The sequence below is a fragment of the Halyomorpha halys genome, unplaced genomic scaffold (assembly GCF_000696795.3).
Source record: "Halyomorpha halys isolate HHAL.00 unplaced genomic scaffold, Hhal_1.1 Scaffold257.1, whole genome shotgun sequence".
Lineage (NCBI taxonomy): Eukaryota > Metazoa > Arthropoda > Insecta > Hemiptera > Pentatomidae > Halyomorpha > Halyomorpha halys.
This window is the reverse complement of record NW_027104967.1, coordinates 1,223,653-1,238,579: the sequence shown is the minus strand read 5'-3', so window position 1 is coordinate 1,238,579 and position 14,927 is coordinate 1,223,653. Positions and strand designations below refer to the sequence as shown.

At 30.4% G+C, this 14,927-nt stretch overlaps 1 protein-coding gene across 1 annotated transcript in view; it reads left to right on the top strand.

The window, feature by feature from the left end:
* The window catches only part of LOC106680363 (NF-kappa-B inhibitor cactus), a 74,530-nt gene extending 63,090 nt beyond the window's left edge, over window positions 1-11,440 (top strand). Inside the window, exons 2-7 of the mRNA XM_024364372.2 lie at window positions 1,661-2,120; window positions 2,330-2,435; window positions 2,520-2,769; window positions 9,674-9,765; window positions 10,170-10,400; window positions 10,991-11,440. Of these exons, the coding sequence (XP_024220140.2) occupies window positions 1,661-2,120; window positions 2,330-2,435; window positions 2,520-2,769; window positions 9,674-9,765; window positions 10,170-10,400; window positions 10,991-11,044 (1,193 nt within the window). The 3' untranslated portion in view covers window positions 11,045-11,440. The remainder of the gene's footprint in view (window positions 1-1,660; window positions 2,121-2,329; window positions 2,436-2,519; window positions 2,770-9,673; window positions 9,766-10,169; window positions 10,401-10,990) is intronic.
* Window positions 11,441-14,927: the final 3,487 nt, after the last annotated feature.

Sequence of the window (14,927 nt, the reverse complement as noted above, 5' to 3'; positions counted from 1 at the left end):
GCCTTTGGATTCAGTACATGCTTTAATTAGTTGTTGGCATTCTTAACTCCTTAATGCATAAAAGAGTATGAGTCCCAATTATTAAACATTATCTAGAATTACTACTTAAATTACATTAAATCGAGCACTGTTATTAGACCAACGGTTGTGCAAGGAGGTGATTTGGTCAGAATCTCTCTCGACCGCCAGGTTTTAAAGGGTACCTAATTTAGGAGGCTGGGTGGACCCTAGGAAGGCTCCAAAATCCACAATAGTTAATTCACGGCTAAATGTAGTGTAACAGAAAACGATTTTCTCCCCAGCCATATTCGAACTCGGGTCCTTCGTGTTAGTACGGGCCTTACCCCGCGGCTACCCGCACCTCCTAAAATTACTAATTATGATTTGGAATTTCCTAAATAAAATATTAAAATAGGTAAAAATATTTTACCCTCTTCTCTTATTATCAATATTTTTCTATAGGAATTAATTAAATCCTACCTGTCTTATGTATCGCAATATTTACATATATAGTCAGGATCAAGAAAATCCTTTCTGACAGTACTTGTGACCGATAAAGCTATGCTAATAATGAAGTATCCGTATTCATTCTACACATTGATTATATGTGCGATGCAAGTAATTTAACAAATTTTTAATTACATAAAATGAACCTTATATTTGGATTTTTTAAAATGTACTCTTAATCTATATCTGATGGGAATACGATTTTCTCTCAAAATAATTAAGGAATGTTAGAATAAGCTCAATTCACAAAATATTACTTTGTTCTAATTTTAATTTCGAGAACATTGAACTTAAACTTGGTTGATTTAATTGGCTAAAGTTTGAAACTCAACTTCACTTGATCTGTTTTTGCAATTAATTATGCAAAATATTTAATTGATTAGAAAAATACCTCATTCAGTACAGTTTAATTATATACTGTTCTCATAAAAACTATCCAATTTTAATAAACACATCTATTTTTGGCTTTTCACAGATTTTGAAATACGTAAGAAGACCTTATTAATGTTTTGATAACTAAAAAAGATAATTATTATGGACAGAATATAAACTTGATTGGCATTGCACGTTTCATCCATTTGTGGGAAGTATTTAGATTTCAAATTGTTGAAATAAACATTTCCTATTATGGTCATGTTATTTAACGAATAAAAATTAGTATATCATAAGGAAAAAATGTCATAGGAGTGAATTCTTACATCTCTATTAGGTACAAGATTATATTCAAACCAAAAGGCGAAAATATTAAAGAATAAACAACTCAAAGTGATCAAATCCTAAAAAACTTACACAAGAGAGGCGCTTAGGGAATCCCTATATGTTTTGCGCTTGCGCTCCTCCCCTCTCTCACTGCCTTTCTATTCTAACCTCCTCAGGCCTGTGATAGATTGTTTCCACAGTGCTCATGAGAACCGTATAGTTAACATGCTCTTTGAGTTTTACGTTTGTTTTCTTTACAAAATAGTTTAATTCTATCGATTAGTGTTATCTTGTTTATAATAGTTTAAGTGCAAAGTGCCTTATTGTTTGGAAGACCAAGTATTGATTCAGATCGTATAGCCCATATTATTTGAACGTTATCTGGTTTCAAGGTTTACCTTTTTCACTATGTGGGGACAAAAACAGGGTTCTAACAAAAATAGCAACGTTTCAGATCAAGCGAAACAAGCCCAAGATGGAAGGAGTTCAGCAGAACTTAGCACACAATCTAAAAAAGATGGGACTGATAGTTCTTTGTATGATTCTGGTCGAACAGATTCCGGATTCTTATCTGGGGCCAACCTTCATTCCGAGACGATTGTTTCTGAAGAAATTAGATCTCCATCCCCGAAGACTTCTAAATCAGATGTTGACAATCTCCATTCGAAGAGTTATTCAAGGCTTGATAGTGGTGTTGATGTTGGATTATCTGATCACTTGAGTGAAATGTGCATTGATGATGCTGGTAATGATTATGATGACAAAACAAACATTATGGTTAGTAAATCTAATATTGGACCTGAACCAGATCCTATCAGAGTCCCTGAGCCTCCTAGCCTAAATCAACCTGTTGCTCATGAAACCACCAGAACCTATTGGGAATATTATTTTGAACAGGATGACGAAGGTGACACGTAAGTGCAAATATTTAGTTGAAACATGTATTTAATTGGTCATTACTTTCAATTATTTGATTCTAAATGTTGTTTGGTTATTATCTATAAGAGATCAATGTTATTTAGTTGCTGACAAAATATTTATAGTTTGGAATGACCATTTCCAGCATGTGTTGTTTACTTATCTACTCTAACGATTAGCTCATGTGTTGCTTATATGATTTTAGGTACCTGCATATAGCTATAATTCAAGGATTTGTCGATGTAGTGTTTAATTTAATAAGGCTTGTACCTAGAGCCTCATTTTTAGATATCAGGAACGATATGAGACAGGTATGATTCGAATTATAAAAGAATATGTAAATTTATGTTAGTAGCAGTGACATTTAGTAATAACTTATTTTACTGTTTATCTAGACCCCTCTTCACCTCGCTGTAATAACAGGGCAATCGTCAATAGTCAGGCGGTTGGTTTGTGCTGGAGCTGACACTAGAACAGTTGACCATGACGGTAACACACCTCTACACATTGCTGTAGCAGCCGGTGACCTAGCATGCGTTAAAGCTCTTACAGAACCTGTATTTTATCCAGAAGTTTTAGCTGCTCAACTACAATATTCAGCGCCCCCAATTAAGCCACCTCTACCAGATCTTTACAATTATGAAGGTAGGTTTGTTTTCTTTGTATAATTTAATTAGCTATATTTAATAAATCCTCAAAAGACAGGATATTACATTTGTTATTGTGATATACTTTCATAATTTTTTAAGTTTCTCTCGCATAATTAATATTTATTTTAAACGAAGTTTAAATATCTTATGGCAGTAATATTCTCTTTTTATTTCACGTCTTGTTCAGTATCAGAGTAGTAAATACCATTCAAATATTCCAAAATGACGAAGGTGGATCTATAAATCACTTAAGTCTTACTTAACTACAGTTAGTTCTTTCAACAGTCCACCTTCTCATTATTATCTTAAAATGAAGTTACTAATAATATATAATATTAAGTGTTAATTAAGATATCGTTATTGTGAATAGTTTGTCTTCAAACTATTCTATAGTATATTATTTAAATTCTTTGTGTTGTTGCTGATATTCTTCCACTAATTTTTATGTATATACTTAGGTTATTATTGAACTTCTTCCAATATAAATTTCCCTTATTTATTATATTACATCTTTATTTCCAATGTTTTGAGGCTTCCTACTTCATCTTCAGTTATCTCACATTTATTTACATTCTTTTCGACTGTGTCTGACTTGTTATGATTTATTTGACAGTTTTCATCAATTATATTTACATTATTATTTGTTTTCGGAAATTGGCAATTCTTGAAATGCAATTGTTTTGTTAGCATCATACATTTTGTGAATAAGATCCAATAGTCATAGGAAAAACCTGATGATTTTATCTAGGAAGGAATGATTTCCATATCTCCAAAAGCCATAGAACTATTCCTCTTACTATATATTTTGCAATATCATTTCTTGTATAAAACTTTTAAATGCTAATGAATATCAGATGCACTTATGTTACTTTATTTTACATTGTGTTTATGATTGCTTTTACATAGATCTTAAGGGAAAAAACTTTAATTTTTTAGCATTTGTTTATTATCAAATTAATTTTCAATTACATTTTTATGCATTTAGTTGCACAATTTATTTTGCAACTAAATGCATAAAAATGTAATTTTCAATTACATTTTTTATAACATCATTTATTATTTATTTATCTATGGATGGGTGATGAGATATTTATATGAATAATTTTTATAGTAATTAAGAAGTACAATTTTGTTCTTTTAAATTAAAACCTGTATTTATTTTTTACTTCACTTTAGTTTCCTTTCATGTTTTTAGTATATATGCATTTCAATAATTAGGTGTTATGTAAGGGAATGATAACATTGAATAATTCATCATTTTTGTTCATTGCAGTTATTGTTTTCAATTTATTTTTTATTCTAAAAAACAATTATGTATTAATCTTATGAATTTACATATCATATCACTGTTTTGCTTAAATAGTGGTATATCTGACAAAAAAGCTTTAGTTTTATTTTGAAAAGGAGGGGCTATGAAGATATCACCATAGACATACTAGTGTCTCTCTTATAGACTGTCCAAACGATTGTCAATAACTAACCACTGTCTATAGAATATATCAAATATTTAAGGCTATAATATATATTTAAGGATTTATATTTGTTTACTACCTGCCAAACTTAAACACTTAATGCAATTGCGAATTATCTGATTTTTTAATTTGTTTACTCATTAAGTAGTATGTGGGATTGTTGGAAAACCCCTCACGATCGTCATTCTCATGTGACGCCATTCCAATGTATCACTATAATATTTCGAGAACTGCAAAGAATTATAAATTGAAGGAAGGGACCATTCTATACGATTATGTTTCAAGAAAGTTGTTTTATGATTACTAGGTAGGGATTCCCCAGGTGGGAGAAAGGGCCCGGGAAAACCCAAACTGATGGGCCAATACCCTGGAAACAACCCGTTTCAAACGGCATCGTGCTTCCATAAAACTTTCTTCTTTGGCCCTCTCTTCCCCCACTTCTATTGTAGTTTTCTTCTCGAGCCAGCGATTGTTCGAAGTAATATTTCTCCACACGTTGTGTGTATTCTATTGATAACATTACTTATCTTTTTCTTAATTATTGAAATCGACAAATGCAATCTTAGCGAGATCTCTCGTTCCATAATTCTCCTTCATTCTTACATAATTACACCATTTTAAATACATGTCTGTGTAAATATTGTGCTGTAAATTCAGCCTAGGTTCGCCTTTAATTTATTGGAAGCATTAGACACGCACTCGACCTATTCTTAGTCGCTCCTTCCGTCTATTTTGGTTGAAGCGGACACAGATTTAATCCTGCTTACCTTCCGCCTCAGCCGTCTCTCGATATTTCTATCATAGACGTGTTGAAATGAAACTAAAATAAATTCAGTGCCTGCGTACATTACTAAGCGTGTCTATCCAGTTATTGCTACTTACTAATTGGAATAATTGTTCTGTATTCATAAACTTATTAAACATCTGGTGCGGTGCGCACATCACATAACTTTCACTTACCACCTCCGTCCACAAGTTTTGCGTAGATTGGTGTGCGCGTGTTGAAGTTATTGCTGTTTTAGGGATTAACGATAAAAAATCTAAAGGAAATCGAAAATCGTGAACAAAAAGATAATATTTTGTTTTTGCTATACTACTCTATATTCTATATACAGGTAAGTGAAATTAAAAATATTGTTGCATGTTCAGATTTATATACTGCTCCATACAGTGTCCAGTCATGAAATAATAATAAAAAGGTTTTAATTTATTAGTTGTAAAAAGTTCAATTCAACCCAACGTTTTGATGATATCATCTCCAGGTTCATCATAAGGATCTTACATGATGAGGAGTTTAGGAATGGATGGTGTGTCCATGGTTGATGTTCAGATATTATTCGGAAATCCCCGGGGTCAAGACCTAGAACAATCTTGGGGAAAACCAAGAATTCCACCTTGGCACTTAAGATGATGGGTTAAGTTCAGGATCTTCAAGCGCCAATCCCTGTCCGGCACTTTAATGGCTTGTTTAGTATTTTCTGTCATTAATTAATGAAGAGCTGTGCATAGTTTAAGCTTGTTTTAAGTTAAATTCTGCTTACGGATGCCGTATCATACATTACTTGAAATGAATTGATATTGAATTTAGTCTAGAAACAAGAGCGTACCCAGGAACTCGGCTCAAAACTGGGGGAGGGGGAGAGGCAAATTTTCCACTTCTGGGGGGCAGTTCTCCCCTCTTAGTACGGCCATGTGTTGAAATGTTTTCTTGTATTTTGTCTTTACATTGACCTAATTCATTCATTGTTCAATTGTGTGATAATTTAATGAGTACAATCACTCATAAAATTGAAGTATTACATATTTCAACAGTTTTCCACGCTGGTATACTAGATGCTCATGCTGCCCTGAAGGTCGGCAACACTGAGTCCGCTTTACATACTTTCTCATGATATCCATTTAGGTTTGTCGTTAAGTTTATTTGACTCCTTTTAAAAACGTTCGTCCATTTGCTTGCTTAGAAGTAAACATATTTCTTATCGTAATAATTAATTAATATTTCTCTAGGTGACCGATTTGACATGTATCTTCTTTAAAATTTGTTTGTGATTCGAAAGTCCTTGAGGTTTCAGGTTGCGATTACATCACAGAAACCTTATACGTCATGAAAGCGTTAATCGATTATCATCCTGTCATCTATTGATATCCGATTAGAGCATGTTTATTCGGTTCAACCTTCAAGATTTTTGTTATTATGTTACCAATTAAGAAAGGGGGATTTTTAATCCATATTCAATTCATTGTTACCACCTTCTATTCTAAAAGAAATGTGACACGTAAAGAATGTCCGGTAGAGGAGAGGATTATATTTAATAATTCGTAAATAGGTGTATAAAAAGTGATTAATAGAAAACTATGTACTACACTACACAAACTAATATATATTTATGGTACATTCAAACCAATACTAGATATTATCATTTTTAAAAATACAATTTTTTTTAAAAACAACTTGAAAACAAATCTTTCCATGACTTGATTTGATTATTATATTGGAAATAGACTAGAAAATAAAAAATAGAGCAAGAAATTAACAAGACTAGAAAAGTTGTGTTCGGTAGCGAATTATCACGTTATTAGTGAGGTATTTGCAATAATGACCAGTGTTGCCTTATACCGAGGTTAGGCAATTTCCTTTACGAGTCAAAAAGTCTCTTCAACTCATCCAGTATTGTAAAAAAAAAGAAAAAAATCTTGTGCGGTGCACCGCATCAAAGAACTCTCACCAGCCCCCTACACACGTCTTCAAATTTTGTATATATGGCTCAGCTCGTATTGAAGTTATCTCTTCTTGTTTAATTACACCAAAACGGAAATCTAAAGACCAGAGAAGGCGAAAATTACTAACAAAAAATTTTCATTTTTCTATTCTATAAAAATTCATATTTTAGGGTTTCTCGAGGTGGGAATAAAGAATTTTTTTTTTCCTGCCAAGAATACGACAGTATAACAAAAGATAATAAAACGGGGAAAGATCAGATAACGCCATTTTTCTCCTTTGGTTATTCGTAAAATTCTTTAATATTTCATATTTAACCATCGTTTATTATTGCTAACAATGAGAACTGGTTATTTATTTCTAATAACCAAAATTTTAAGGTGCTTCAGAGGAATAATTTTTTTGTAAATTCGTCACTTATTCCCTGTCAGATTTATTTTAATGAGGATAAGACCTAGCTGGTATTGAAGACTCTTAAGACTTAGACTCAGGAGATCTCAAAACACGTATTTCCGTGTCTGAATTGCGAATTCAAAATTTTTCACAATCGCAATACTTTCCCTTACTATATATTCCATATAGATGTCAGTGAAAGTAAAAACTATCTAGGTTAAAACTGAAAAAATCACTACAACCAAGGCGCTGCAAGGATGCTAGTTATCCTGGGTAGTAAAAATGCAGGAAATGTTTTTCACACTGCGATTGTGCAAACTGTGCCGTCTACAGTCGTACTATCAGTATTTGCATGATAGTTGGCTGAGAACTGTCGCACCTTATTGCCTCATAACGCCAACATTACAACTCAAAACTCAAAAATGGGACTGTCCCGAGAAATGCGGGAGGGGTAGTAACTCTTTCTGTTAAACTATTTGCACACTTAAAAACTTCCTAACGTCGAACTTGTGCTATACCTAGTATTTCATTCATTGATCGCTTTGCTAAAATACTACGCGTTGCCATATAATTTTGCTTAGAACTAATCACAGCGACGTTATTGCCGTGAATGGAAGTAGTTTGTGGCCATTGGCTGTATTTACAGTTATAGATTTGCAAAGTTAATCCGTACGATTAGGATAATGGACTCGAGATGGCCAGTTAAGGCGGCTCCCGGTCTCTTGGACCAGTCCATTAAGCTCTCCGCTCCTGAAATAGACCCAACGCCTCTAATTTTAGGTCCAGGGATGCCTTACCGATGGGGCTTCCCCTCGGTGGTACTTATTATAGTCAAATCTCTAAGTGGGGTTCACTATAATAGCCCGCTTTGTGTTTTTACTTCCGATATGATTTTTTTTTTTCTATCAACCCTCGATAATGCCATGAAATTCATTTGTAGTTAGTAAGATTTTAATGAAGATCACCATTGGTAATCATCTGGTCACAACTATGTACATTTATCATATGATCGCTAATATTTAAGTAATGTCGATCTCCCAAGTGGCTTAATTTAAGAGTATATAGTTGAAAGTTACTTACTTTGAATACCCTTCACTGACACCTTGTTATGTAGTATTTGCCCTACTTTAAGTCCTAATATTAGATATAGCATGTTCTATTCATTTCATTGGAAGATTATTAGTTGGCTTTATCTAATTATTTTAGGAAGATAATGAAAAATACACAAATAGCAGAAAAACACTATTAGGATCCAACGTTTCACCCCAATTTTGTTGTCCTCATTTAGCCCTAAACAATGGTTTAGGGCTAAATGAGGACAACTAAATTATAAAAAAAGATTTGATAAGATTAGAAGAATATACATAGAAAGTTGTATAAAAGATGATATATAAAAAGGGTAGATGTAAAAATGGAATATAGTAAACTAAAAGAATACAAAAATAAATGAATAGAATACTCACCAATAACAAGTACAGTTGTTGCGAATGTGCGATAAAATTGCAAAAATACTGTTGGAATAGTAAATTTCATTTATTTAAAGGATTCCCAAAGGTTCACTACCTGAAGTGGATCGTTTCTTTGTTTGGAACACTACTTCATTGACTCTTTTTACTTTGTCAATAAATTTTGGTATGATAATGATACCTGGAAGTTGGTCTAGGATCCAAAAATAAGAAGAATATTGTACACCATGGATACCGAGGTCCGAAATAACAACACAAAAAATAATTATCGTATCAAAATGTAAATAAGCTTAGTTCGCTTGTTTTAACCATGTTAAAAATGCATAATTCTAATTACTAGAACTAAATTATTTGTTTTATAAGTTAACAAAATGAAAATCGACGAACTTAGTCCCAAATAGTAGTTTTATATATATATACACACCACTCTCATTTCTTCTACTCTCCTGATTAGAGGATCAAACAACTCAAAAGTCAATTGTGTAAATCATATGAGAGTTGACTCTTTGAATTGATTCTTGATTCACCTATCCATCTTTGTTACCATTAGTCCTTTAAATTAAAATGTGTAGTTTTTTTTTTCCTATTGAAATAGAAAATTCTTAGTCATATTAATTATTATTAATATAGTAGCAATCTTACAACCCATATTACTATCGTGTTGTGCATTCGATATTATATCTTGTAACTTAAATAGAACTTTTCAATCATATAACAGATTTATGAAAATTACTAGATGAGATACAATACATGTATTATTAATTTTTAGCTTGTATAACCAACTAAATTTTATAAATCTAATTAATATTGTTTATTTCAATGTTTTTAAATAATACTTATGTATTACAGGATTAACATGTGTACATATTGCCATAATGGGAGGACACATCAATATCTTAAGGCACCTTGTTATTCGATTCGGAGCCAACATTAATGCCAGGGTAAGCCTATTAATATTTTTCAATTTACTTGTAACTTAAAATCAAATGTGTTGAAAACACAAGTAAATTGTAGATAGTCAGAATTTTTATAGCTTTTTTGTTGCTATACTTGGTACATAGTTGAAAACCTTTTTTTTTATTGATTAAAATTATTAACCATTTATTTGTAACAGCATTTACTAGCTTACCTCTTAAAAATTAATTATTTGATTTTTATAGTAAAACTTATTAAGCATTGATAGCATAAGAATATAAAAAATAAGTAATCTTTTGTACAGTATTTAAGAATGAATTCATGTTTGCTATGTGTAACTGCTTTTCTTACAATTGCTTTATCTATAAGTAAACTAATTGTCTCAAGATAATTTTTTTTCTATAATTTAACATAATTTTTTTTTCTCCAGGAATGTAAAGGAGGAATGTCTTGTTTGCATATGGCTTGTGAAGCAGGTAATGAACAGCTGGCTCTAACGTTGCTCAGAGAAATGAAAGCGAATCCAGCCGTCCAAAATTATGCAGGAGTTACCCCTTACGGTGTATCGCGTGGTCATACAGGTATCATCAAGACTCTTTTGGCTTATGGCGCTTCTCCAGAAGTTGACTCTGAATCAGAAGATGAAGATGACGATTTCCAAGTAAGTACCTGGGATTGAAAACTTTATATAGCATATTCTTTTAGAAAATAATGCTAAAATAACAAACAAAAAAAAAGTTAGAAATAAGAAATAAATGCATTTAAATATATATTATGTGGTGTTAGTATAATTAGTTCAAATTTATTATTAACCGTGATATGATTGTTCTGTGAAATTGTAGGATAGAAACAGAATTATTTAACTTTTAAAAATTTATGTAGGATATATGTATGCCTAGAGATATATATAATATATGGGTTAAAAATGTATATATGAATAAATACTTATATTTTTAAAATTAAAATATATATTAAAGAGAATTAAGTAATTTACCTTAGTTAAGTTAATTAAGTATCTTTCTCTTGGTGCAATGCTGTCTAAACAGTCTGGCTAGTGGAGAATCAATTCCAAAAATCTTAAAGGTAATCATTATAATATATAATAGTTATTCCTTTTTCTATATATTAAATTAACTTATATTTTTTTTATAAAAAAAAAGTCTAAATTAATTTTTATTAGCCTAGGTTTTTAGGGTATTAGCTTAGGTGATCTTTTAATAGCTCTCACTTATGATATTTTTATTGTTTCAGATGTACGGGTTTAGGGATCTTCATATCAATGGAGTTGTGAACGCTACTGCTTAGCACAACTATATACATTTCATCAATAGTTGTGTTTAAGATGATTACTATTGTATTAGCACTTATTGTTCTTTTTTTACATTTAAGAACAAACGTTAATGTGCTAAACTTGAAGAATTTTGTAAAGAATGATTAATATAGGCGTGTAATTATGGGTCATGTATATAGTAGAGAATGATATACAAATGAAGATGACGCAAGTGTTTGTGTAAATAAATATTTTATGTATTTAAGAAATTGAATGATGCCAAACTTAAAGCACGATGTTGATAGTTATTTGCCTGCGTTAATGTACATAATTGTAATTGTGGTCCTGTTATAGGATTGTTCACTGTTTTCTTATTAATTTCTATTTCATTCCTACTTTTTTTTTTTTTTTTTTTTTTTTTCTCCCTCTTATGAATGAAGAAGTAGAAAATCAGGGACTCAAAGCACTAGATTCTAGTCATTGAGGATTAAAGGGTTTATTTTTTGTATCAGTGTGAACAAAAAATGGCAAAAAAGGAAACATTGGAATTGTAATGAAAGAAAAAAACCCTAAAGATTTATTGTGTTTATATATGTATAATATCTTGTATAATTATTTCATAGCTTTGTTTTTATTAAAAGTAAACAAAAATATATTTTCATTGATACATGTTCTTTTTTAAATTTTATTTATTAATGCTTTAAATATCAAAATACATGAATTTAATTCAAAATAAAAGTTGTTTGGTACACATTATTACAACACTTAAAATAAAAATATTTTATTTAATACTTCTCTCACATGGTCTTTTGTATTTTTATCCCTTTAATTAACAGTTGATTTTGTATTACTAGGAATCTAGAATAATGCAGTAATGAAGGAGGTTATAATGAATTAATTTATTTTTTAAATAATCGGAAACATACTTTATCAATCAGATGTATTTATTATATATATAAGCAGTTCTATTTGACAATGACGTAAATTACTTTTAATTAAGAATAAATGTAAACAACGTTATTTCTACAGGCTAAGATGCTTGCTGGTTGAATCATTATTCTATTTCCATCTTTTGCCAAAAGAGGAGCGACCTGTTTCAGAAAACATTCCAATGATGGCTGCCAAGTTTTATTTTTGAACTGACTTTTCTCTGACCCAACGGCCCTTGCTATATTAGAATTAAAGTTTTTCTGATAATAGTGTAATCAACTAATAACTTTTTTTTTATTAGGTCATTTATAATGTTTACTCATCTTTTATTGTTCCTAACGTTGATGTATTTTTATTTTTTAATTAAAAAGAGGTTTCTAATATAAATATTTTTTGTATTGATCTAATTGCAGTAGGAAATATTGTTTCTAACTTTTTGGGTAGAAATGATATTTCTTTAGTAAAATTTAATATTAATCAACCGAAACCAGTATTTTGTTTTTAAAAACAGATTGAAATGAAAATTGTAGTTTTCGAAGAATATTGTTATGTTCATGTCTTAGAAAAAAATATTCCAATCTTAAATACATCAAAAACATGTATTGATATTTTATTTCATATTAATAAGTGACTTATCATGTTCAACTTACTATCATAAACTGTTGTATTAACCAAATTAATTGATGGACCTTAAAAATTAATAATTCATACCATACAAAGTTCTTATTCTTTACATCTGTATCCTATGCCTTAACATACACTTGATGTATTGATTCAGACTCCAATTTAAAAAAAATTATGAATGAAGAAATTGGAAATCAAAAACTCAAAGTACTAGATTCTATTTAATTTAGAATCCATTATTGTTTTTCTTTATTTTGGGATTAGGTCCATTGAGAATAGTAAATAAATCTGGTCACAAAACTTAATGTAAATAACTCAGAAACTATTATAGACAATAAAAATATCCAGGTAAAGAACATCCAACAAAAAATATAAATAAATGAATTCATAATTCTTATGTCATTCTCTAATTTTTTTTGCGATTTGAGTTATCTAGCTTTTTAAGAATGAAAAACCATCTGAATGTGAATCATTTTATTTTTCTATTATTTCCCTTCTTGAAACCAGTATTTGCTTCTCGCTTTAAACTTTAATCATTAATTATTGTCTAGTTATAAAATACTCGTTTTGTCATTCTGTAGTCCTGTCACAAAGCTGAGGTCAGCCTGCAGACTGAAGTCAGTGATACCAGATTCTTTTGTACTAAACCTAAAAAAATGGTTGTAATCTTCACAGCAGTATCTCATATATCGGTTTAAAACATTTTGAATTTTAGGTGGAGCACTTTTTACCTCATGTCATATGATTTTCGGTCAATCTGTAGTCCATTTGTAAAATCTTCACAAGAAAATTTTCTGCTGAAAGATGATCAGGACACGTAGAAGGAAGTAGACAATATGTGCTCCCTCGTCCCCTTATTTAAACTCTTCACTTGGTTCCAGGATGTGAAAGATAATGAAAATGTATTCAATATTTTTATTGATGGTCATTCTCTAGTCCTCTATAAAATCGATACCTATAAGTCTTAAATTTTGTATATTATATAGTTTTGTATAATTTCAGAGCCGCTCTACATTCATGTTTATCTTAGTTTTTTTTAAGAAGCTTCTCATGAGCATAAAGATGAAAAATGGTTAATTTTTCAGTCAATGGGAATTTTGAGGGGGGCTATGGATTGACCAAGATGGCAATGGAGAGACAAATACTTCTTTTTCTTTCAATATTCTCTTTTAGGACCCCTTAGCTTTGATAAGTGTGCATCTAAATTGGTAGCACCAGGGGTTTGTGAAATAATTAATTTCATGTAAACTATTACTCCTACGAAGATAAACATCATAATACAAAACTAGCTTTAATTTGAGTGTTAATAGACATCTGTACGTCAAATGGTTTTTGAGATATAAATTTTTCAAATTCAAATTCACTAACTACTGATCTTTCAGTACATCCCATACAACATTTTTATGAAATGTTGCTTTTTAAAAAGCTATATCTCGAAAACTATTTAACGTAAATAACTCTTTTAGGGCTCATATTTTAGCAAATTTACTCTTCTTTAAATGACGTACTCTTAGGTTTTCTTGTATTGTTCCTACTTTTTAAGATATAGAGCTCTGAATGAAAAATTAGTTTTTCTTTCGCTTTGAACCTATACTTAGCAATACCCTGCCTATACTTGGCAGTCTCATCAATTTTGACTATTAATTATACATAGCTTTCATTAAAATAATCAAAAATTGGGGTGAGATAACTGCTTTTTTTCTTCTCTTGGGCTCTTGTACTAATAGATTTAAAGTTCCTTCATTAGTTTTTACTGTCCAATTCTAATGCTATCACAAACAATATTTCAATCATAGAATATAGTATATTATATAATTACACATGATCAAAAAAGTAAATAATTAAAAAATATTTTATCATTATTTTATATTCCACATTTTATCTCCACTGTTTATCAAGTTAATAAGAGCATACTAGAATGTACAATTATTGATACACAGTAAATTATAGCCAAATAAGAACATTTTTAAATAAATATAATTGAAAAATTATAAACCATTTTAACTTTGAAACATAATACGAAGAAAAAAAGAATAAAATGACAATTTAGAATTTAAAGAAAGTTAAAATAATAGTTTAACTAACTTTTTAAAGATAGCAGCACAAATCATGAAAAGCATAAAATAATAGTTCTAATTTGTGCCGCTAGATGCCAGCACTATCTTAACAGCCGTTTCCATAGTCAAAATACAGCTATATAATATTTTTAATAATAGTCCAACTCGCTGTGTAAAGATAGCAGCACAAATCAAGGAAGGTAAAGAATAGTAGTTTTAATAACCACCGCAAGAGGCCAGCACCATCCAACAAATCCATTTTCGAAGTCTACTAGGAAAATTTTCATTTTGTATTAGGAAAGTAGGA